The 23,807-nt window shown below is 50.3% G+C and overlaps 1 protein-coding gene across 15 annotated transcripts in view; it reads left to right on the top strand.

The window, feature by feature from the left end:
* The window catches only part of KIF1B (kinesin family member 1B), a 174,757-nt gene extending 170,251 nt beyond the window's left edge, over positions 1–4,506 (top strand). For all 15 annotated transcript variants that reach the window (XM_089301499.1, XM_089301493.1, XM_089301492.1 and 12 more), the window contains one exon: positions 500–4,506. In XM_089301499.1, the coding sequence (XP_089157625.1) occupies positions 500–542 (43 nt within the window). In that variant the 3' untranslated portion in view covers positions 543–4,506. The remainder of the gene's footprint in view (positions 1–499) is intronic.
* Positions 4,507–23,807: the final 19,301 nt, after the last annotated feature.

Genomic DNA, 23,807 nt, shown 5'->3' with positions numbered 1-23,807 from the left:
GAGCCCCTGCTTTCTGGAATCTCAGAGCCTGAAGTGCCTCCCGAAGACGGGTCTGGCCTCACCTGGCTCCGGGGAGTCAGCCTGTCAGACCCCAGGGCTGTCCTGGCCACGAGGAGTGTCTTCGTGGCTCACGGGGTGTGTGAGGGGGACATCGGGAAGGAGGCTCATCCTCTGGCAGCACACACCGACATCTGTCCTGAGCCTAGGGAGACTCCAGCTGCGTTGCATGGGTGAATCTCCCCCTCCATCTATCCTCTTCATAGGCCTGCAGATGGGCTCAAGGGGTCTGAGTAGAGGGAAGATTGGGAGAGCCTAAATGGGCTCCCACCATTCACCCTGTGCTTCAAGGGCCTTGTTAGGGCAGGGTTGCCAGAGTGAGTAAGACTTACTCCCCGAGCCATTGCGCCTGGAGACCTGGGCCTGCCGTGCAAGGGAGGGAGCTGTGAGGAGAGGAACACCTGCACCGGCTTGCTAATGCTGCCCCTCATTTGTCCTCTAGGTCCAAGCTGTCTCGCAGATGCCCGAGCCAGCCGAAATACTGAGTGACTGCTGAGAGCCCTCTCTCACCTCGGGCGATAAAGAAAGTGTTACCTCCCATTCTGTTTGTGACTTGATGGTTCTCCTGTGTGTGGTCTGTGGCTTCACTGCTTCCCTCCTCATCAGCACTTTCCCTGGCTCTCCCGTCCCCATCACCATTGCCCAGTACTCTTTTTTTCTCTGTGCTGAGAATCTTGTTAGTAGCATGTGGCCTAACAAAAGGAAAAAGATTAACACACACACACGATGCCCCAGAGGGGACCCGATGACTTTCCCTGTTATTATCTGGTGTATTCTGGCGTCCTCTTGTGTGCTGGGTCCCCTCACAGCCGCTCTGATGTCTGTACCGCTGTCTGGATACCTTTGTGTCTCAAGGCAGCATACCACTTTGGTGTTGTCTTTTCTGAATGTGATGTCACTTTCCTTTTCTTGGGTGGCTTAGAGACTCAGGAAGGAGACGTCTGGCCTTTTTAGGGCCTGAGAGGACAAGAACGTAATGTTCTCCCGCTGTCTCTTTGCCGTGGCCGATTCCTGCACTTCCATTCAGGGACAAGGCTGTGGTGATCTTGGAAAGGGGACAGCTGCATCCTCTGGGTCAAAATCGGGCTTCTTCAGAGCGTAGCTGTGTGGTTTTCATGCGGTGGGAGAGAGAAGGGAAACCTCTGTAGACCTGGGACCGGGGCTGCTGTGACCCCTTGAGAGGGACGAGGTTGTCAGAGGCCCACGTGTCTCACAGTGGTCGTGAGGGCAGCGGCCAGTGGGAAGCCTGTGCTCTCACAGCAGGGTCCCTGCCCCTTGCGTTTCTCTCAGGCAGCTTCCCATGCTGCCCTTGGCTGTCGTGCTGGTGCTGGTGTGGTTTAGAACTAGTGCGCTGTAATACACAAGTGTCCCACAAGGGGGAGTCTTGCTTGATGGTCCTTGTTGACCTTACAACTATGATCATGCTGGGTGGCGGCTTTGAGTTTGTTGTTGCTTCCCTGAATCAAAGAACTGTAGCTTTCAGTGTGCACCGGGAAGCCGCCTCAACCCACGGCGGTTTTCCTTGGTGCTTCTCACCCTGCACTCGTGAGTATGCAGTCTTGGCAAATTCTGCTTTCTGGATCCCTGGATTAAAACTATCCCCCCATCCTGACTGCAAACAAAAGCAGGTACACCTGCCACGCTGTTGCCTGTACCCTGCCTGTCTCCCCCTCCCTGCCTGTGTAGAAGCATCACCCATGCAGGAGGGAGGAAGCGCACCCCTGACAGTCTCCCCTGCCCGACAGCCCAGGCCGGCCAGCTGCGGGAGACCACCGTAGAGCGTAATTCTTTTCTTTGCTGTCAGTACTGTTACAGGCGGGCATGGGGAAAGCCGCACATCACTCAGCTGCTTTGCCAGTTACCTGGAGTGGTTCTGTGCCGCCCTTGACTTCCCTGTGCCAGTAGCTTCACCATCGCCCCAGCATCCAGGAAAGAATCTGCTCACCCCCGCTTGGGAGCACTGATGGTGTCTCAGGGCTGTGGGCAGCTGGGTTGCTTTCTGCATCGTGCTGCCCAGAGCGTGCTGGAGCCTCACCATCACCAGACCCCTGCTTCCGACTCGCTGGGTGGGCTCATCTCTGAAGAACAGGCTGCAGCTGCACTCCTTGAAATTGCTTCTCAAAAAGGAGAACAGTGCGTCCCAGCGCTGAAGGCCCAAAGGTCAGAGGCCCAGGCAGCGCCCTCCTCTGGAAGGTGTCGGTGATTCAGAGGTGGCTTTTTAGACAGTTCTCTCCTCTCCTTAAACATGAGTCACTAACGGTAATGTTATTTTTCTAAGTGTATGTTGAGTTTTTAATGTAGTTGGAAGTTTCTTCACTGTCGAATGGATGTAGTAAGCCCTTCTGGTGTATTCCTCAAATCCAGCAGGATCTGTTCATGCTTAGAGACAGCTTCCTGGCTGGAATTAAATCTGATTTCAGGGAAATGAAAATGGGATTGGAAGGTCACTGTTAGAATTGATCACTGCTGTTGCTGCTGCTAAGAAGTTGGACAGAGGAGCCACAGCGGGGGGTGGGGTACTGAGGGCTTGACATGCATGACGCTGACTTTGGTTTTTTCTTCTAACTCCACATTGGTTTGAAAAGTCTTTGCTTTGGAAGCTTTAGATGCTAGAACAGCCAGACTGTACCGTCTAGTTGCAGTGTGCCCGAGGGAAAGACTAGGGACCCCAGGCAGATGTGCACGCACCGTGTGAGGACCCTGCTGTGGCTGCTGGGCAGACTGCCCTCTTGGACCCCACTTCTCTAGAGGCACATTTCCAAGTTGCAGCTGAAGCAGGTTCCGGAAAAGGCCACCACCACGGTGCTGCTCTGGGACAGGCTGTGTGGCAGGAACTGCTGAGGAGGCCACAGTGACAAAAAGGCCAAGAGCCTAAGCTTACGGAAACCGCCTGTTAGGGGATTTTTAGTTTTTAAAAAGCACTCCTTTATACAAGCAAAAAATGCCTGAAAGAAAACTTAGACAAATCACATAGAAATGAATGCTAATGAAAACATCTCCTCCTCCCACTGCCCCCGCCTTTCCCTGCCAGAGTGAACCGAGGCCTCACAAGCAGTGCCCACACTGGAGCTCCGCCTGGCCTGCGTCTGCCCCTGCCTGGGAGTCAGTCAGCTCTCAGGTGCCTGCGGGCCGGCAAGCCCTGCACAGGGAGCGCAGGCCAGCGCTGCTGCCGGGCGGCCGAGGGCCCCTGAACCCCGGCCCACGTCAGATGAGGCGAAGGCAAGGGAAGCTGCTTTCTCCCACCTGCAAACCCGTTACTGGATATACTCCCTCCAGCAACTAAAACTTCTGCGGCTACTCGTTTTTTGTGTGTTTTTGGCTTGTATCAAATAAAGGGACAAATTAAATCATTCTGATCTGGGGATCTAAAAACAAGAGGACTTCTGGCGCATGTTTCAAAGCAAAGACTTCCAGAGCTACTAACGTGTGTGAGGACGTGCGGGTGGATGCAGCTTGGGCACTGCAAACTGGGCCACGGCGCTCCCCGCTGCGCCTCTCGGGCTCCCTGGGACGGGTCTGCTTCATCTGTGGGTTGGACTTGGGTCTTTCAGTTTTCCTCTGGGTTTCCTTTCTAAAATGTGATTGTTAACCTGCTCCTGAGAACAGACTAGCCGGCCGCTGCTCGCAGAGGCTCTAACGTGTGTGCCCTGCATCCGTGCCACATGGCCAAAGCATTCTCCTGGGCGAGAGGGCCGCAGTGGCCTGGGTAGAGCACGCACGCGTTCACCGTGCTTCCTCAGCAAACTGACGCATCGGCCGAGAGATCAGCTGCTGCCACTGTTCAAAAGGCCATTTATGAAGTTACAGTTTGAGCACACTGAAATCTTAAGCAAGCCCCCATTTAAAGGAAGAAATTAGAGCTAATACAAAATTCATGTTAACGCACAGACAAAAGGCACTCAGATGGGAAGTCCGAGCTGAGGCTGGTCTCTCGCCAGACCCTGGCTGTTGTGTGTGGTTTCTCATGTCTTGAGTTCATTGTTTTCATGCCGTGTATTCTGGCATCAGCTCCCCTGAGGAATCCACCAGCCTTCTCGTGTGTACGCATCGTCTTAGACTCTGTGGCTCTAACGTCCTTGTCTGTCGAGATGCAAGTCTCTCGTCACCATCCTTGTGCACTCCCACAAGCCCGTGAAGCATAAGTGGCCTTTTTGAACCAAGACTTTACAAACCGATCTCCCCCAGTGAAGGAGTTGAGCACATTAGCAACAATGTACATTATTAATTTTGGATTTTCATTTTCATGTTTTATTTTGTAAATACTATCTGATGTTTGGAGCTTGAGTATACAGAATGTAAATATAGTTCTTGTATTTGTACTAATTCGGGTTCTTTTGCTGTATAGCCTAGCTGTGCAATGCAGACATTATCTAACTGTGTATGGTAACCTTGCACCACAGAACTGTTAGTGAACGAGGTAAAAATAATAAAGGTACAACCAGTGCATCAGAAGGCTCTTCGTGTGCATTTATTCCTACACCCTCTGCAAAATGATTACACATTTTTTCTTGATTTGCAAAGATAGTGCTTTCTTTTCCAAAGTCATGATGTTGTGACCTACACATTGTTATTGTTAGGATATTCAAAACAGATTTTTTAAATGAAATTCAACCTATTTATTTGTTGGTTATTTATGTGTCTGATATTGGAGCTAAGAAACCTTTGTCTCATACAAGGTCGTGGAGGTACATCAATGCTTCCTTCTAAGAGTTGGAGGACTTTATATTTTACATTTAGGTCTTCTATCCATTTTGAATAAATTTTTTATGTCCTGTGTGAGGTAGAAGACCAAGTCTGTTACTGCTCATGGAGATACCCAGGTATCCCAACACCCTCTGTTGAAAAAACTGTTCTTTGCTCCCATTCCATTGTTTTGGCACCGCATTGAAAATCAGTGACCACAATGTGTGAGTGGTAATGATTGTGCTCAGCCAGCGTTCGTGCCCCAGCAGCCCTGAACCCATCTCTGGACTCACACTGCGACCCTGGCGCTTGTCTCAGTGTGGCCTGGGCCACGTTTCCCCACAGGAATTCAGGTCTCCCATACTCTGACCAGCTCAGGGATCAGAAGATGCAACTGCTTTGTTTCTCTGCTTTCTGTTTTAATTTCCCTAGTTTTAGTTCTTTCTTTTCTCCTACTAGTTTTAGGTTTGGTTTGCTGTTGTTTTTCTAGATCCTTGAGATGCACTGATAGCTCATTTATTTGGTGCCTTTCCAATTTCTTGATGTAAGCACCAATTGCTATAAACTTTCCTCTTAATACTGCTTTTGCTGTATCCCATAAGTTGTGATATGTTGTACTGTGATGTTCATTTGTTTCCAGAAATTTTTAAATTTTTCTTTAGATTTTTTCTGTGACCCACTGCTCATTCCGGAGCGTGATGTTCAGTCTCCATGTTTGCATATGCTCTAGAGATTCCTGAGTTGCTGATTTCCATCTTCATTCCATTGTGGTCCGAGAAGATGCGTGGTATGATTTCAGTTTTTTTGAATTTGCTGAGACTTGCTTTATGGCCTAGCATGTGGTCAGTCCCAGAGAAAGTTCCACACTGGTGAGAAGAATGTATATTCTGCAACCGTACATGAAAAGTTCTGTAGATACCTGTTAGGTCCATTTGGTCTGTAGTGTCAATTAACTCTGTGGTTTGCTTGCTGATTTTCTGTCTGGTTGATAGGTCCATTGCTGAAAGTGGGATATTGAAGTCTCCCATTACTATTGTATTGGAGTTTGTGTCTCCCTAAGATTCCTTAACATTTCTTTTAAATAGCCAGGTGCCCTGTAATTAGATGTATATGCATTTATAATAGTCACATCTTCCTTTTGAATCCCTTAATCATTACATAGTATCCTTCTTTGTATCTTTTAACAATTTTAGTGATAAAGTCTAATTTGTCTGACATTAGGATGGCTATACCAGCTCTTTTTTGGTTTCTGTTAGCATGGAATATCTTTCTATCCTTTCACTTTCAGTCTGCATGCATCTTTGTTGGTGAGATGTGTTTCTTGTAGGCAGCAAATAGATGGGTTTTGTTTTTTAATCCACTCAGCCAGTCTGTGTCTTTTAAATGGAGAGTTGAGGCCATTTACATTCAAGGTGACTATTGATAAGTAATGACTTTGCCCTGCCATTTTTCCAAAAATATTCCTATTTTTTACTTTGAATTTCCTTTGAACTTTTACCGAGAGATTTTCTTCCTTTACCTTCTTTTTTAGTGATGACCATGTTTCTGTGTTTCTGTGTGCAGCATATCCTTAAGCATTTGTTGTAAGCCTAGACAGGTGGTGACAAATTCTTTCAATGTCTGTTTGTTATGAAAGGTCTTTATTTCACCTTCATCCATAATGAGAGCTTTGCAGGGTACAGTATTCTGAGTTGACAGTTTTTGTCTCTTAAGACTTGGAAGTGCCGGCTCTGTGGCACAGCGGGTTAATACCCCAGCCTGCAGCACCAGCATCCCATATAGGCACCTGTTCAAGTCCCGGCTGCTCCACTTCCGATCCAGCTCTCTGCTGTGGCCTGGGAAAGCAGTAGAAGATGGCCCAACTCCTTGGACCCCTGCACTCAAGTGGGAGACCTGGAAGAAGCTCCTGGTTCCTGGCTTAAGATCAGCTCAGCTCTGGACATTGTGGTCATTTGGGCAGTGAACCAGTGGATGGAAGACCTTTTGCTCTCTGGATCTGCCTCTCTCTGTAACTGTCTTTCAAATAAAATAATTCTTTGGAAAAAAAAAAAAAAAAGACTTGGAATATGTCACACCATTCTCTCCTAGCCTGTAGGGTTTCTGATGAGAAGTCAGCTGTGAGTCTAATTGGAGATCCTCTGAAAGTAATCTGACATTTCTCTCATGCACATTTTAGAATCTTTATGTTTTTCTGTGGAGAGTTTGATTACAATGTGTCGTGGTGAAAATCTTTTCTGGTCATGTCTGTAAGGAGTTCTATGTGCTTTCTTTACTTGGATGTCCCTTTCTTTCTCCAAATTAGTGAACTTTTTCTGTTATTATTTCACTAAAAAGGCCTTCTAATCCTTTCTCTCTTTCCACACTTTCAGGAGCTCCTAGAACCCATATGTTGGCTCATTTGATAGTATCCTGTAGATTCCCAACAGTGTTTTTTAGTTTTCTAATTTATTCTTTTTTTTTTTTTTTTTTACAGGCAGAGTGGACAGTGAGAGAGAGAGACAGAGAGAAAGGTCTTCCTTTGCCGTTGGTTTACCCTCCAATGGCCGCCGCGGCCGGCGCACCGCGCTGATCCGATGGCAGGAGCCAGGAGCCAGGTGCTTTTCCTGGTCTCCCATGGGGTGCAGGGCCCAAGCACCTGGGCCATCCTCCACTGCACTCCCTGGCCACAGCAGAGGGCTGGCCTGGAAGAGGGGCAACCGGGACAGAATCCGGCGCCCCGACCAGGACTAGAACCCGGTGTGCCGGCGCCGCTAGGCGGAGGATTAGCCTAGTGAGCCGCGGCGCCGGCCCTAATTTATTCTTGTTTTTTGTCTGACTGCAATCTCCTGCAGTTTGTCTTCTAAGTCAGATATTCTTTCTTCTGCTTCACCAATTCTGTTGTTAAGACTTTCTGTTGCATTTTTTTATTTGTTCCATTGAATTCTTCATTTCCAAGATGTCATTTTGCTTTCTCTTTAAGATCTCAATTTCGTGGGGGAAATTTTCTTTCATGTCACATACAGATTTAATTAGTTCATGCACTTGCTTCTGATTACTTCTAAGGAATCCTATGATCAATTTTTTGAATTCCATTTCTGGTGTTTCTTCAGTCTCATCTTCACAATCTAGTATTGTGTTGTGTTGGGCAGTTTGGGGGTGTCATGTTGTCTTCCTCATTCTCGTTTCTTGAATTGGTGTGTTGATTATTCGGCATGTGTGGAGATACTCATTGATTTCTTTTTTTTTTTTTTTTTTTTTTTTTTTTTTTTTTTTTTTTTTTTTGCTGTGGTAGCTTTTATCTTTGGACTGTGTTTGTGTCAAAACAGAGATTTTTTTTTATGCTCAAGAAAGCTGGGCTGATGTTGTTTCTTTGAAAGTGCTTTCCTCCCGAGTATGGTAGTGGCCATTTTAGCTGGAAGATGTGTCGTGTCTCCCTCGAAGCCTGTGATACCGTGTGTAGTGTCTTGTTTTAGGGGTAGTGATAGAATTTGAAGAGCTCAGTGTGCCAGCTTCGTTTGCCAGCTCCTGTTGTGAGCAGAGCAGGACAGGGGCCTGTGTGCTGGGTACCTGGGGAGGCGCGACCCCCCAGGCCGATGTCAGCCTCCTTTCACCTGCCATCTCCACCCCGTGCACTTTGTGCTTCTTGGGTGCTGATGATTCTGCAGCAAACAGAGGAAGCCCTGCCTTGGGCCTAGTGATGAAGGCTTCAGTCGGGAACCCCACCTTCCATGTCAGAACGCCGGGGAGGGAGGCCCAGCCGCACTCCCGGTCTCAGTTTCCTGTTGTAAACCCTGGGAGGCAGCAGGTCATGGCTCAGGTATTTGGGGTCCTGCCTGCCATGTGGGAGATCTGGACTGAGGTCCCAGCTTCCAGCTTCTGCCTGGCCCAGCCCTGGTTGTTAGAGGTAGTTAGGGAATGAGCCAGTGGATGGTAGCTCTCTGTCTGTCTCTCTCATCTCTTTGCCTCTCAAAATAAATTTTAAAAAATTCTGATTTCTGAGTAGGAAACAACTAGGGAGGTGGTGGGGGATAGGAGTGAAGAAGGGAGACAAAATAGAAGCCCCTAGGAGAAATGATGGTGCTTAGTCTAAGGCAGGGATAGTATAGGCTGGGAGATATAGCCAGATTCAGGATATGGAGATATATATATGTGTGTGTGTGTGTGTGTGCATACATATACATATATAGAAATTGTTTAAAGGTTTATTTGAAAAGAAGAGTTACAGAGAGGCAGAGAGATCATCCATCTGCTAATTCACTCCCTAAATGTCACAATGGCCAGGGCTGGGCCACGCTAAAGCCAGGAGCCAGAAACCTCATCCAGGTCTCCTGCATGGGTACAGGGGCCCAAGCACTAGGACCATCCTCCACAGCTTTCCCAGGTGCACTAGCAGGGAGCTAAATTGGAAGTAGAGCGGCCTGGACACCAACAGGGATGCCAGCACTGCAGGCGGCAACTTTTCCTGCTGTGCCACAACACCAGCCCCAGGATATGTTTTGAAGTTAGAACTAACACTGGCCGGTGCCATGGCTCACTAGGCTAATCCTCTGCCTGTGGCGCCGGCACACCAGGTTCTAGTCCCGGTCGGGGCACCGGATTCTGTCCCATTGCCCCTCTTCCAGGCCAGCTCTCTGCTGTGGCCCGGGAGTGCAGTGGAGGATGGCCCAAGTGCTTGGGCCCTGCACCCATGGGAGACCAGGATAAGTACCTGGCTCCTGCCTTCGGATCAGTGCGGTGTGCCGGATGCAGCACGCCGGCCGCGGCAGCCATTGGTGGGTGAACCAACGGCAAAAGGAAGACCTTTCTCTCTCTCACTGTCCACTTTGCCTGTCCAAAAAAAAAAAAGGGTTGGGGGTAGTTTGGGGGCTGGCGCCGCGGCTCACTTGGCTAATCTTCCGCCTGCGGCGCCGGCACACCGGGAACCTGGTCGGGGTGCCGGATTCTGTCCTGGTTGCCCCTCTTCCAGGCCAGCTCTCTGCTGTGGCCCGGGAAGGCAGTGGAGGATGGCCCAAGTGCTTGGGCCCTGCACCCCATGGGAGACCAGGAGAAGCACCTGGCTCCTGCCTTTGGATCAGTGCGGTGCGCCGGACGCAGCACGCCGGACGCGGCGGCCATTGGAGGGTGAACCAACAGCAAAGGAAGACCTTTCTCTCTGTCTCTCACTGTCCACTCTGCCGGTCAAAAAAAGAAAAAAAAAAACAAAAACAAACTAGCACAGTGCTGAGAGACAGCACGTGGAGTCGGAGGACAAGGAGAAAGTAACTGAGGACGTGTGTGAGTGACAGGACGATGCTGCAGTTTGCTGAGGGAAGAAGATGGTGGAAGACCAGCTAAACTAGGGCTGAGCCAAAATTTGACTTTGGTCATGTTGACTGAGATGCCAACATTTCCAGCTGAGTGTGTAGTCAGCAAAACAGCTGGGCAAACCAGAGTCGAAGGGGAGTAGCTGGGGCTGGAGTGGTCAGCAGGAAGACAAGGAAGGTCCTCCAGTAAGGTGAAGAAGGCTCGAGATGGGTGAGCAGGCCTGGGGAGTGAGGTGCTGTCTTCGGGGTGCCACCACGGAGCAGTCAGGATAGCAAGGTCTGCTCAGCAAAGAGGAAGAGGAGTGGCCCGTGGGGAGAGTGACACTTGGCAGCCAAGTTGAGGAAGAGTCTTAGAGACGGAGGACGTGATCGCTGTGTTCAGCACAGCCCATGGACTAGGCAGTGACCACAGGTTTTGGCAATAGGAAGCAGCAGGGAGCCAGTGAATACTAGTACTGTTGCCTAATGTCAGAGCCAGTTGAGAACCCAGAATAAAGCGAATGGGAGACCAAAACAATCACCTTTATCGCTGGTAAAACTGCTACTAAAGGATGCGGGTTCATCTGCAGGAAATGGATTTTCTAATACTGAACCTCATGGGGCACTTCTCACACGGAATGTTTTTTATTTGACAAATAGTTCCCATCTGTTGAGTCCACGCCCTAAATGCCCACAATGGCCAGGGCCGGGCCATGCCAAAGTCACCAGCAAGAACTCAATCCCTTGAGTTTCCTGGGGTCTGCATTAGCAGGAAGCTGGAGTCGAGGCAGAGCCAGGTGCAGAACCCGGGTGCTCTGATACAGGACACAGGTGTCAAGCACTAGGCTTAAACGCCCACCCACTTCTGCACCAGACTCAGGCGGTCACACTGCAGCACAGACACTGACAGAACTGGTCTGGGGCCCAAGACTTTGCACGTCTGGTAAGCTTCCCAGTGATGTCAGTGCCTCTGCGGTGGGACCAGTCTTTGAATAGCAAAAGGCTAGAGGAACTCAGCAGAGTGTGTGTTCCCTGAAGGCAGCCGAGGTTCTGGGAGACAAGGTGGAAGGGACCGGACTATCCTTGCCTACAGGTTCCTCCCGAAGTCGCAGGAAGGTTCTGGAAACAGAACATGCTTCCCACGGACAGAGGCATCAGGGGTACCTCTGCCCTAGCAAGGTCATTAGCGAGCAGAGTGTTTTTGTGAGTGCTGCCAAAGAAAGCCTGTTTGGAGTCAACTCAAGAGGAAATGGGAAGACAGGAAGTGGGAAGAGTGAGGACAGACCATTCTTTGAGAGCTTTTATTGTGAAAGAAGAGAAACGGGGTACCTGGAAGGGGATACGGGAGTCAAAGAAAGGGGTTGAAGGGCTTATTTATTTAAAAGATTTAACTTCTTTATTTGAAAGGCAGACTTAGAGAGAGATCTTCGATCTGCTGCTTTACTCTCCCATGGCCAGGGCTGGACCAGTCTGAAGCCAGGAGACAAGAGCTCCATCCAGGTCTCCCAGGTGGGTGCAGGGCCCAAGCACTGGGGCCATCTGCTGCTGCTTTCCCAGGCGCACTAGCAGGGAGCTGGATCAGAAGCAGAGCAGCCAAGGCTTGAACCAGCAGCACTCATAAAGCATGTTGGTGTCACTGCACCACAACGTAGGCCCCAAAAGGGTTTTATTTTATCTTATTTTAAAAGATTTATTTTATTTGAGAGAGTTAGAGAGAGAGAGAAAGGAAGGAAGGAAGGTAGGTAGGTAGGTAGGTAGGAAGGTAGGAAGGTAGGTCTTCCTTCCACTGGTTCACTCCCCAAATGGCCGCAACAGCCGGAGCTGCGCCGATCTGAAGCCAGGAGCCAGGCGCTTCTTCCTAGTCTCCCACGTGGGTGCAGGGGCCCAAGGACTTGAGCCATCTTTTACTGCTTTCCCAGGCCACAGCAGAGAGCTGGACTGGAAGAGGGACAGCTGGGACCAGAACCAGTGCTGGCACTGCGCCACGGTGCCGGCCCCCAAAAGGGTTTTATTTTAAAGAAAGGAAATGAAACATCGTGTTTGTGTGTGAATTAGAGTGAATGAACCAGAGGGGAAGACCTGGCAAAGGGGAAGAGTGGGTGGGGCTGCCAGAGTGGGCCCAAGGATTAGGAACCAGCACACTCTTTTTTTTTTTTTTTTTTTTTTTTTTTGCCAGGCAGAGTTAGAGACAGTTATAGACAGAGAGAGAGAGAGAGAAAGGTCTTCCTTCCGTTGGTTCACTCCCCTAATAGCCGCTATGGCCAGGGCTGAATCGAGGAGCCGGGTACTTCCTCCCGGTCTCCCATGCGGGTGCAGGGACCCAAGCACTTGGGCCATCCTCCACTGTCCTCCCAGGCCACAGCAGAAATCTGGACTGGAAGAGGGGCAACCAGGACTAGAACCCGCACCCCAACCAGGACTAGAACCAGGGTGCCGGTGCCGCAGGCAGAGGATTCGTCAAGAGTGAGCCATGGCGCTGGCCCGGCCCAGTCTGAAACCTTATGTGAGCTCTCCTCGTTACGTCACAGCACATCTGCTTTGGGATGATCATCCCTGAATCCGTCCTCACAAAGCCAGCTGTTCCCCGTAACTGGACCCCGTCTGGGTCACACTCTGTCATGTTCTCCAAAGTTAATGGCATGGGAAGTCAGGTGCCCCGTGCCACCGTGCACGTTTGCATGTTAATTCTGCGTCAGATTTTTCTGGTCATTCTACTTTTGCTCAGGTATTCCCCACTCCCATAGAAACTCCTCATGCCTGCACGGGCCATCTCTTCATACTTCACATGCCCGCTCCACTGGCTGTCGAATATATGGTGTCAGGGTTTTTGTTGTTGTTGTGTGTGTGTGTTTTTTTTTTTTTTTTTCATAATTGCTCTTTCTCTGTAGCACGTGTTCCAGCCATTTGGGTTCAGCTCCAGGAACTGCCCTCAGCCAGCCGCAGAGCTGAGCTGTGCAGACCCACCCCTCTGCACACCCTGGACCGGAGTCAGACGGGGCTCCGCCCTGGGAGAGGCTTCTGTGCGGTTCACGCTCCTGCTTTGAGTGAGGATCTGGGGGGTTAAGCCGCAAAGCCTTAAGATGCTTAGTAGAGTGGGTCGTCTTTCTTACATATCGGAAGGCACACATTGGAGAATTTTTATAAAAACAAGCTCAGTGTGAAACTTCGGCTCCAGCACCATTTCTCCACCCTGGTGGGGCCTGGCCCGTGTCCCAGCCTTGCCCTCCTAAGGCCACTTGGCCGCCGCCTCCCGGCACTTGCGGGAAGCCGTATTTTCCTGCTTGTTAGTGCCTTAACAGAAATGGAAAGTGTGCAGGGTGTAGCATTAAAGAGGGGGAAAAGGGCTATTTGATTAGATATCGAACCATGTTTGCATAAAGCAGTGCCTATACAGTACTAACTAGGGTAAATCCAGATACAGATGTGTAGTCACATTGACTCAGCATAATTTCTCTCTTGCTAAATCTCAGGCCAGAGCAATCAATTTGTTCCTTCTGCAGATGGCAGCTTCCTTTGTAACTGAGCCCACAGAACGAGGAAGCAGTTGCAAGGAAGTTGAAAGGTCACCCAGATTCTCTTAGGGAGCCGTTGTGTAAAGTTTTACCTGTTGGAGCCCCAAAACTGGTCTTTGAAAGTTCATTTCAATTCAGCTTTCCATTTAAAATCACCTTAGACACCACTCGTGTACAGACACGCCAGCTTCACTGGGAAAACACAGGCTGGGTGTGCATGCTTATGTCCTGCTAATCTCATTACGAAAGAGCCCTGGGCTTGGCCCCATGGACTTGGGTCACAGTTCAGTTCTGCCACTGGGTGGCTGGGAACGTCAGCTTTGCCACAGCAGAGCAGGCCCGCGGTCGGCCTGCTGGGGAGGGCAGCAGCTGAGGTGTCCCACATCGAGTGCCTGGGTCCAGAACTCAGCTCAGGCTCCTGACTCCGGCTTCCTGGGAGGGAGCAGCTGACGCCTCAAGTACGTGGCTCCCTGACACCCGTGTGGGAGACCTGGATGGAGTTCTGGGCTCCTGGCTTTGGTGGCCTGGGCTGGTTCTAGCTGCTGTGGGCATCAGGGGAGTGCAGCAGTGCCGCTGAGATCTTTCCCTCCCTCTCTGCCTTTCAGCTTCAAAACAAAAAAAAAAGGGGGGGGGATTGGGGCTGAAGGCCAAAGCCATAGAAATGAGTTATTCAGATTGCTGAAAGGAAAGACCTATCACCTCAGAGTTTTCTGTCCAGCAAACGATCCTGCAAAAAAAAAAAAAGGAAGGTGAAATAGAGGCATTCCCAGAATTTTTGTTTTCCTAAAAACTTCTTCCTAGCAGAGCTGTCCTAAAAGAAACACTAAAGGAAGTCCCTTCAAGCTCAAAATGACACCAGACAATATCTTAAACTTACCAGAAGGAATGAACAGCACTGGGATGAATAATAAATGCATAATTAAATATAAAACTTACTATATTTTGTTTTTAAAAATGACGTATTTATTTGAAAGGCAGAGTGACAGGAAGAGAGAGAGGGGCAGCATCCACCCCTTGGTTCTCTCCCCAAATGCCTGCAACAGCCAGGACCTGGCCAGGCCACCAGGAGCTTGGACTTCCCATCAGAGTTTCCTGTGTGGGTGCAGGGGCCCAAGCACTTGGGCCATCTTGCACTGCTTTTCCAGGCCATTAGCAGGAAGTGGAGGAGCTTGGGATGCACGCCAACAGTAGCTCAACCCTCCGTGTCACAACGTCACCCTTGGGTTTTTTTTTCTCTTAATTTTTTTTTTAAAGATGTTGTCTCAGGAGTTGACTTAGCAGTCAAGATGCAGGTTCAGGTGGCCACATCTCATATTGAATTGCCTGAGTTCGACACCCACTGCAGCTCAGGACACCAGCTTCCTGCCACTGTAGACCCTGGAAAGAAGTGGTGATGGCTGAAGTAATTGACTTTTTGCACCCACATGGGAGCTCCTGGCTTCAGCCCTGGCCACCCAGGCATCTGGGGAGTAAACCAGTGCAGGGGCGCTCTCTCAAATAAGTTAATAAAAACTGGGGGGCCAGTGCTATGGTGTAGTAGATGAAGCCTCCGCCTGCAGCACCAGTATCCCATATGGACACTGGTTCAAGACCCGGCTGCTCCACTTCCAATCCAGCTCCCTACTAATGGCCTGGGAAAGCAGTAGAAGATAGCCCAAGTTCTTGGGCCCCTGCACCTGCGTGGGAGACCTGGAAGAAGCTCCTGGCTCCTGGCTTCTCATCAGCCCAGCTCCAGCCATTGCAGCCATCTTGGGAGTGAAGCAGTGGATAGGAGACCTCTCTTTCTCTCTCTGCCTCTCTGTAACTATGCCTTTCAAATAAACAAACAAAAGAAAGAAAAGGGGGATTGCATTAAAAAAATAATTCTTGGGCCAGCACCGTGGCTCACTTGGTTAATCCTCCACCTGCGGCGCCGGCATCCCATGTGGGTGCCAGGTTCTAGTCCCGGTTGCTCCTCTTCCAGCCTAGCTCTCTGCTGTGGCTCGGGAGGGCAGTAGAGGATGGCCCAGGTGTTTGGGCCCTTGTACCTGCATGGGAGACCGAGAAGAAGCGCCTGGCTCCTGGCTTGGGATCAGCATAGCTCTAGCCGTAGCGGCCATTTGGGAGGTGAACCAATGGAAGGAAGACCTTTCTCTCTCTGTCTCTCTCACTGTCTAAGTCTGTCAAATAAAATAATAATTCTGTAAACACAGGCTTACAGTCCATAAAGGTACATGTGACAGTAATAGCACAAAGGAGCACTGACAAGATGGGGTCACAGTGTAGTAGTTACCACATTTTATCAGAATTGTCAGTACTAAGCTGAAATACATATAATAGGTAAAAATATACATTGCAGTCCCTAGATAAGCACAAAGAAAATAACTCGAACAAAATATTTGGAATACGTTTAATGAAAGAAGGGCAAAGCGTATACACTGAAGGGGGAAACCAGACTCTGTAACGTGTGCTGGACTTGGGAGGCTCAGTGACACTGATGACAGCTCTGCCCACCTTGCGCTCCAACTTCAACGCGCTTCCTATAAAATTACAGGAGGCTTTTTTGTGGAAATTGAAAAAACCTGTTCCTGAAATTTATATGGAAATGGAAGAAGACCTAAAATAGTCAAAATAGTTTTGGGGAAGAAGAATTTTAGAAAACGTGACCTTACCTGATTTCACAACTTACTACAAAGCATCAGCAATCAAGACAGTGTACTACTGGCCGAAGATAAATGGAATAGCATAGAAAACCGGAAACGTGGGGGCGCATTGCGGCATGGCAGGTTAAGCCCCTGCTTCGGACACCTGCATCCTTGGGGCTGAATTCTGCCTCCACTTTCCATCCAGCTCCCTGCCAATGCATATGGTGGGCAGCATGTGATGGCCAAGTCCTTGGGTTCCTGCCATCCATGTGGGACACCCAGATGGAATTCCTGACACCTGGCTCTGACCTGGCCCACCCTGGCTGTTGTGGGCATCCAGGGAACCAGCAGATGGAAATTCTGTCTCTCCCTCTGTCATTCTTTCAAATAAATAAATAAAACTTTTAATTTTATTTTACTTGAAAGAGTTAAGGAGAGAGACACAGAGAGTGAGATCTTCTGTATGCTGGCTCATTCTCCAGATGGCCGCAACAGGCAGGGCTGACCTAGGCTGAAGCCAGGAGCCCAGAGCTTCGTTCCAGTTCTCCTATATGGGTGGCAGGAACCGGAGGACTTGGGCCATCACATGCTGCTTTCCCAGGATGCACATCAGCAGGGAGCTGGATCAGAAGTGGAGCAGCTGGGACACAAACTGGTGCCCATATGAGATGCTGGCATCACAGGCAGCAGCTTACCTGCTATGCCACAGTGCTGGCTCCTAAATAAAATTTTTTTGAAAATCCAGAAATAGTCCCATTTGTGGTCATCTGAATTTTTCCCGCAAAGAAATGTTTTATTTAAAGAATACAAACTTTCCCCACTATACCTGCCCTTCCACCCACACTCCCACCCCTCCTCCTCCTCCCTCTCCCATTCCCAGTCTCATTCTCCAATAAGATCCATTTTCAGTTAACTTTATACATAGAAGACCAACTCTATATTAAGTAAAGAGTTCAACAATTCGCACAAAAAAATGTTCCTCAACAGTGAGACAAGGGCTGTTGAAAGTCATTACATCTAAAAGTTAATTTTACTTTTTTAAAAAGAAACTTAATTAACTTTAAAGAAGCACCCAAGAATGATACATATTTTTGAGCACTTAGACATTAACTATGAGATGTAAGAATATCTTCCACTTAATACATTAAAAGAAAGTAAGTCCTTGAGAATGAGTTTTATCATTAATTAAGGAAGCACCTAAGAAAACAGCAATAGAGTTGGATTCTTAGGCATAACTAAAACTTATGAGACATGAGAATATCCTCCACTAAATACACCAAAACGAGATAAATCTTTGAGCACTAGTTTTACAGTTAACTCTCATAATCCAACTCTTTGAGGACAGAGGTCTTGCATGGGGAGTAAGTGCACAGTGACCCCTGTTGTTAATTTTACAATTAACACTAACGTATGACGTCAGTGATCACCCAAGGCTCTTGATACGAGCTGCCTAGGCTATGGAAGACTTTTGGATCCACAAACTCTGTCAGTATTTGGACAAGGCCATAAGCAAATTAGCTCTCTCCCCGCTTCAGAGAGAAGTGCATCCTTCTTTGATGACCGCTTCTTTCCACTGGGGTCTCTCCCACCATGATCCTTCATGTAGGACATTTTTTACCTGTGTCCTGGCTTTCCATGCCTGAAATGCTCTTGTGGGCTTTTCAGCCAGACCAGAATGCCTCAAGAGCTGATTCTGAGGTCCTAGTGCTACTTAAAGTGATTGTCATTCTAGGAGTCCGCTGTGTGGAGGTCATGATTTTTGACAGTGGTGTCAAGGCAATGCAGTGGGGCCTTTTCAACAGATGTTGCTTGAACAATTGGATCTCTACATACAAAACTATGAACTTAGGCCTTTAACTTGTACAAAAATTCACTCAAGGCTGGCACCATGGCTCAATAGGCTAATCCTCCACCTAGCAGCGCCGGCACACCAGGTTCTAGTCCCAGTCGGGGCGCCGGATTCTGTCCCAGTTGCCCCTCTTCCAGGCCAGCTCTCTGCTATGTCCGGGAGTGCAGTGGAGGATGGCCCAGGTGCTTGGGCCCTGCACCCCATGGGAGACCAGGAGAAGTACCTGGCTCCTGCCTTTGGATCAGTGTGATGCGCGGACGCAGCGGCCATTGGAGGGTGAACCAACAGCAAAAGGAAGACCTTTCTCTCTGTCTCTCTCTCTCACTGTCCACTCTGCTGTCAAAAAAAAAATTCACTCAAGATGATCACAGATGTACATGTTAAGATCTAAAACATACCTAGAAGAAAACATAGCAAAACATCTTCATAATTTCAGGTTAAACAAAGATTTTCTTTTTTAAATTTTTATTTTATTTATTTTTTATTTATTTATTTATTTATTTTTTGACAGGCAGAGTGGATAGTGAGAGAGAGAGAGACAGAGAGAAAGGTCTTCCTTTTGCCGTTGGTTCACCCTCCAATGGCCGCCATGGCCGGCACGCTGCAGCCGGCGCACCACGCTGATCTGAAGGCAGGAGCCAGGTGCTTCTCCTGGTCTCCCATGGGGTGCAGGACCCAAGCACTTGGGCCATCCTCCACTGCACTCCCTGGCCATAGCAGACAGCTGGCCTGGAAGAGGGGCAACCGGGACAGAATCCAGCGCCCCGACCGGGACTAGAACCCGGTGTGCCGGCGCCGCTAGGTGGAGGATTAGCCTCTTGAGCCACGGCGCCGGCCTATTTTTTATTTATTTATTTATTTATTTAATTAATTTATTTATTTATTTTTGTGACAGGCAGAGTTAGAGAGAGAGAGAAACAGAGACAGAGACAGAGGGAAAGGTCTTCCTTCTGTTGGTTCACCCCCCTAATGCCCACTACGGCCTGTGCCGCACTGATCCGAAGCCAGGAGCCAGGTACTTCCTCCTGGTCTCCCATGCGGGTGCAGGGCCCAAGCACCTGGGCCATCCTCCACTGCACTCCCAGGCCACAGCAGAGAGCTGGACTGGAAGAGGGGCAACCAGGACAGAATCCGGCGCCCCGACCGGGACTAGAACCTGGTGTGCCGGCACCGCTAGGCGGAGGATTAGCCAAGTGAGCCGCAGCCCCGGCCTAAACAAAGATTTTCTAGATGTGTCACCAAAAACATAAATTGGACTCCAAATGACAAACCTGTGCTCTTCATTAAGACATTCAGAAAATAAAGACAAGTCACAACCTGGGAGAAAATATTTGCAAATTGTATATGGGATACAGAACTTCTATTTAAAATAAATAACTTAAAAAAGTGTTTCTTGAGGCAGTGCTGTGGTACAGGGGGTTAAGGCACGGTCTGCAGCCCCAGCCTCCCATATGCCAGTTCTATTCCCGGCTGCTCCACTTATAATTCAGCTCCCTGCTAATGTGCCTGGGAAAGCTGCAAAAAAATGGCCCAAGTGCTTGGTCCCCTGCACTCACGTGGGAACCTGGAAGGAACTCCTGGCTCCTGGCTTCGCCCTGGCCCAGCCATGGCCATTGCAGCCATTTGAGGGAGTGAACCAGCCGATGGAAGATCTCTTTCTCTGTCTCTAACTCTGCCTTTCAAATAAATAAATCTTTTTAAAAATGTTTCTTTTCACCTACTTGAAAGGAGAGCAACAGAGAAGGAGAGAAATCTCACTATGCCCCAGTGCTGGCCCCATATGAATTATATCTCCATAAATCAGTATGTGTGTGTGTGTGTGTGTGTATATATACATATTTTTTTTTTTTTTTGACAGGCAGAGTGGACAGTGAGAGAGAGAGACAGAGAGAGAAAGGTCTTCCTTTGCCGTTGGTTCACCCTCCAATGGCCGCCGCTGCAGCCGGCGCACCGCGCTGATCCTGGCAGGAGCCAGGAGCCAGGTGCTTTTCCTGGTCTCCCATGGGGTGCAGGGCCCAAGCACCTGGGCCATCCTCCACTGCACTCCCTGGCCATAGCAGAGAGCTGGCCTGGAAGAGGGGCAACCGGGACAGAATCCGGCGCCCCAACCGGGACTAGAACCCGGTGTGCCGGCGCCGCAAGGTGGAGGATTAGCCTATTGAGCCACGGCGCCGGCTCTATATTTTAAATGACTGTTCTGAAGCTGTGGCAGGTCATCCTGAAGCAGGGTGCCAGTACAGTCTTCCCTTCAATTTCAGGTTCATAGCTGCCAGAGGATGGGCATGGGCAAGACTGTTCGAGAAGGACCACAGTGAACAGCTCCCCCCTTAGACACCCCCATAAAGCCGGCACTCACCAGCAACACCAAGTGCTTGTCGGGTGTGTGGTACGTGGAAAGTGCCAGAGACACACTCGTGAGCAAGGCACACACAGCGGCCGGGCTCAGGCTCCGAGGTCTCGTGCTGGCGAAGGAGGCAGAAGCAGCTTGCCAGGGACACAGGCGGGAGACGGGCACTCCGTGTGGATAAGCGGAGACGCCTGCCGGGAGCCAGGACCCTGGGCTGGGAGGATCCAGTGAGCGAAGAGCAAGCGAACCCTCACCCAGGGCTGCTTCTGGCACCAGCCAGGCATTCCTGCTGTCTGGAATGTGTGCGGCCAGGGCAGGGAGGCGTGTCTGCCTCGCGGAGCTTGTCTGTCACCAGGGCTGGGGATCCAGCAGAGACAGGAATCTTCCTGGCCCTGTCTCATGGGGCGACCCGCAGATCCACGGATCCACGCTCACACTGCGGCCCACGTTCCAGACACTGCCCTGGGATGCTCTGGAAACACGAGCATTGTGGTGCAGTGGCCTGCGACATCCAGCCTCCTGCTCACGCACCTGGGAAAGCAGCAGGTCCTGGCCCAGGGAATTGGTCCCTGCACCCCTGTGGGAGGCCCAGATGGAGCTCCTGGCTCCTCGCTTTGGCCTGACCCAGCCCCAGCAGTGGTGGGCATTTGGGGAATGAACCAGCAGATAGAAGGGCGATTCTCTCTCTCTCTCTCTCTCTCTCTCTCTCTCTCTCTCTCTCCCTCCCTCCTCCACACACACACACCCCACCAGATAAATAAATATTTTTTAAAAAATTTCAAAACTAGTTGTACCAGGATATTCCCATGATGCAAAGGAACGCAGACGAGAGGTCAGGTCAGGACTGTGGGAAAGGGCCTGGAGGTGGACGATGCCCCAGGCACGGGTGTGTTGTCAAATGGGAATTTTTCCATAGCAAACCCTTTGAGCGCTGGGCCAGCGTTACCACTGCTGGACGAGTCTATGGGAGCCACCCAGGGGCACCCCTGCCTCTCTCACCTCCTTCTCCCCAGGGGAAATCTTCTGGTTCGGTTTTATTTTTCCAAAACAATTTCTGTCTCTCCTCACTGAGTGCTACAAGAGGTAGCAGCAGAAAGGCCCGAACCCCAGCACTCCCCACTTGGAGGAAACAAGAGAAAAGCATTTTGCAAAGTTATTTCATCCAAGTTTCTCCTGAGGGTCCTCAGGAAGACCCAGGGAGAACTGTGTGTGTGGCTCCGGTTGGGGGAGGGCTGGGCGGCCGTGGAGGGGGGAGCCTGTGGGGCCGGTCTGTTCACATGCCTCCTGGCCTCTCAGGAATGAGGGTCTTTGAGCCCTCTACCAAATAGGGTAGGCCAAAGAATTCCTTCCTGGTCAGTTCCTACAGAGAACGGTGGGGGCAAGTCAGTTACAGTTCTAGGGTTTATAGCTCCCCTCCGGGAAGGCGATTCTATCTTTTGGAAGGGCAGGGACAGAGAGTGAGCGATCATTCAGCCACTGGTCCATTTCCCCGATGTCTGCAGCAGCTGGGGCTGGGCCAAGAGCTCAGTCTGGGTCTCCCATGTGGGTCGCAGGAACCACGCACGTGAGTCACCATCACCTGCTACCTCCCAGGGCGCCCATTAGCAGGAAATTCGAATCAGGAGCTGAGCAAGGACTCAACCCAGGCCACTGATGTGGGATGCAGGCATCACAGGGTCTTCACCACGAGGCCAAATGCCCACAGCCTGGCTCTACATTTTATGACCCATCTAGGGGAGGGGGAATTCTGGTTACTTTAACTCACTTTGGAGGAGAAAAGGGGGGCAGAAGGGGGGCAGAGGGCCCTTCCTTCTGCGGTGTCGTCAGTATCCGTCAGGTCCAAGCCCTCAGCTGGCCACAGCGGGGTGCCCGGGAGACTGAGCTGAGCCCAGGGACAGACACTGGTACCTGCCGCTAGTTTCCTTTGTTTTATTTAACCTGAGAGCTACGCTGTGAAATTCATCATTTCTGTTTTACAGAAGTGGAAACTGACTCAATAACTGCCCCCAGAAGCACAGCGAGCTGGGGGCAGGGTGACGCCCAAACCCTCCTGCCCATCACCAAGCAGACTCCAAGAAGAGCTCAGATCCCGTGAGAAGCCCCCGGTCTCCCAGCCCAGACTGAGAGGGACCCGGAGGACATCGCATCTCCTGAGAGGCACTTCTGGAGTTGGTTCTGTCACCACGGGACTCAGCAGGTCTCGCCACACCCCAGGATCCTCATCTCTCAAGTATGAGTTGGGGGCCCAGCGCTGTGGTAAAGCTGCCGCCTGCAGTGCCGGCATCCCATAGGGGCAGCAGTTCGAGACCTGGCTGCTCCACTTCCGATCCAGCTCTCTGCTATGGCCTGGGAAAGCAGCAGAAAACGGCCCAAGTCCTTGGGCCCCTGCACCTGCATGGGAGACCTGGAAGAAGCTCCTGGCTCCTAGCTTTGGATCAGTGCAGCTCTCGACATTATGGTCATTTGGGGAGTGAACCAGCAGGTAGAATACCTCTCTGTCTCTCCTTCTGCCTCTCTGTAACTCTACCTTTCAAATAAATAATCTTAAAAAAAAAAAAAAAAAAAAAAAAGACATGTCAGTTTAATAAAATTAAAAAATGTGGGGCTGGTGCTGTGGCACAGCAGGTTAAAGCCCTGGCCTGAAGTGCTGGCATCCCATATTGGTGCCGGTTCTAGTCCCAGCTGCTCCTCTTCCAGTCCAGCTCTCTGCTATGGCCTGGGATAGTAGTGGAGGATGGCCCAAGTCCTTGGGCCCCTGCACCTGCATGGGAGACCCGGAAGAAGCTCCTGGCTCCTGGCTTTGGATTGGCACAACTCCGGCCATTGTCGGAGGACCTCTCTCTCTTTCAAATAAATAAATCTTTTTTTTTTTTTTTTTTTTTGACAGGCAGAGTGGACAGTGAGAGAGAGAGACAGAGAGAAAGGTCTTCTTTTTCCGTTGGTTCACCCCCCAATGGCTGCTGCGACCGGCGCACCGTGCTGATCCGAAGGCAGGAGCCAGGTGCTTCTCCTGGTCTCCCATGGGGTGCAGGGCCCAAGGACTTGGGCCATCCTCCACTGCACTCCCTGGCCACAGCAGAGAGCTGGCATGGAAGAGGAGCAACCGGGACAGAATCCGGCGCCCCGACCGGGACTAGAACCCGGGGGTGCCAGCGCCACAGGTGGAGGATTAGCCTATTGAGCCGCGGCACCTGCCCAAATAAATAAATCTTTTTAAAAATGTATCCAGGCTGCATTTACTTTAAAAAAAAAAAAAAAAAGTCTGAGTTGGGCTCAGTCAGTGTTTCTGAAAGTCTCAGGTCCATCGCCTTCACGCTCCTAGAAAAATGATTGAGGGGGTGGGTGCCTGGCCTGGGCTGAAGCCACTGGACCGGGTGCCCGCATCCCTCGTGCAGCGCCTGGGTTCAAGAAACGGCTGTGTTTCCGGTTGCAGCTTCCTGCTGTAGTGCACCCTGGACAGCGGCCGGTGACAGC

The sequence above is a fragment of the Oryctolagus cuniculus genome, chromosome 7 (assembly GCF_051225735.1).
Source record: "Oryctolagus cuniculus isolate XC-2025 breed Fujian yellow rabbit chromosome 7, ASM5122573v1, whole genome shotgun sequence".
NCBI lineage: Eukaryota > Metazoa > Chordata > Mammalia > Lagomorpha > Leporidae > Oryctolagus > Oryctolagus cuniculus.
This window is presented reverse-complemented; position numbering and strand designations above follow the sequence as displayed.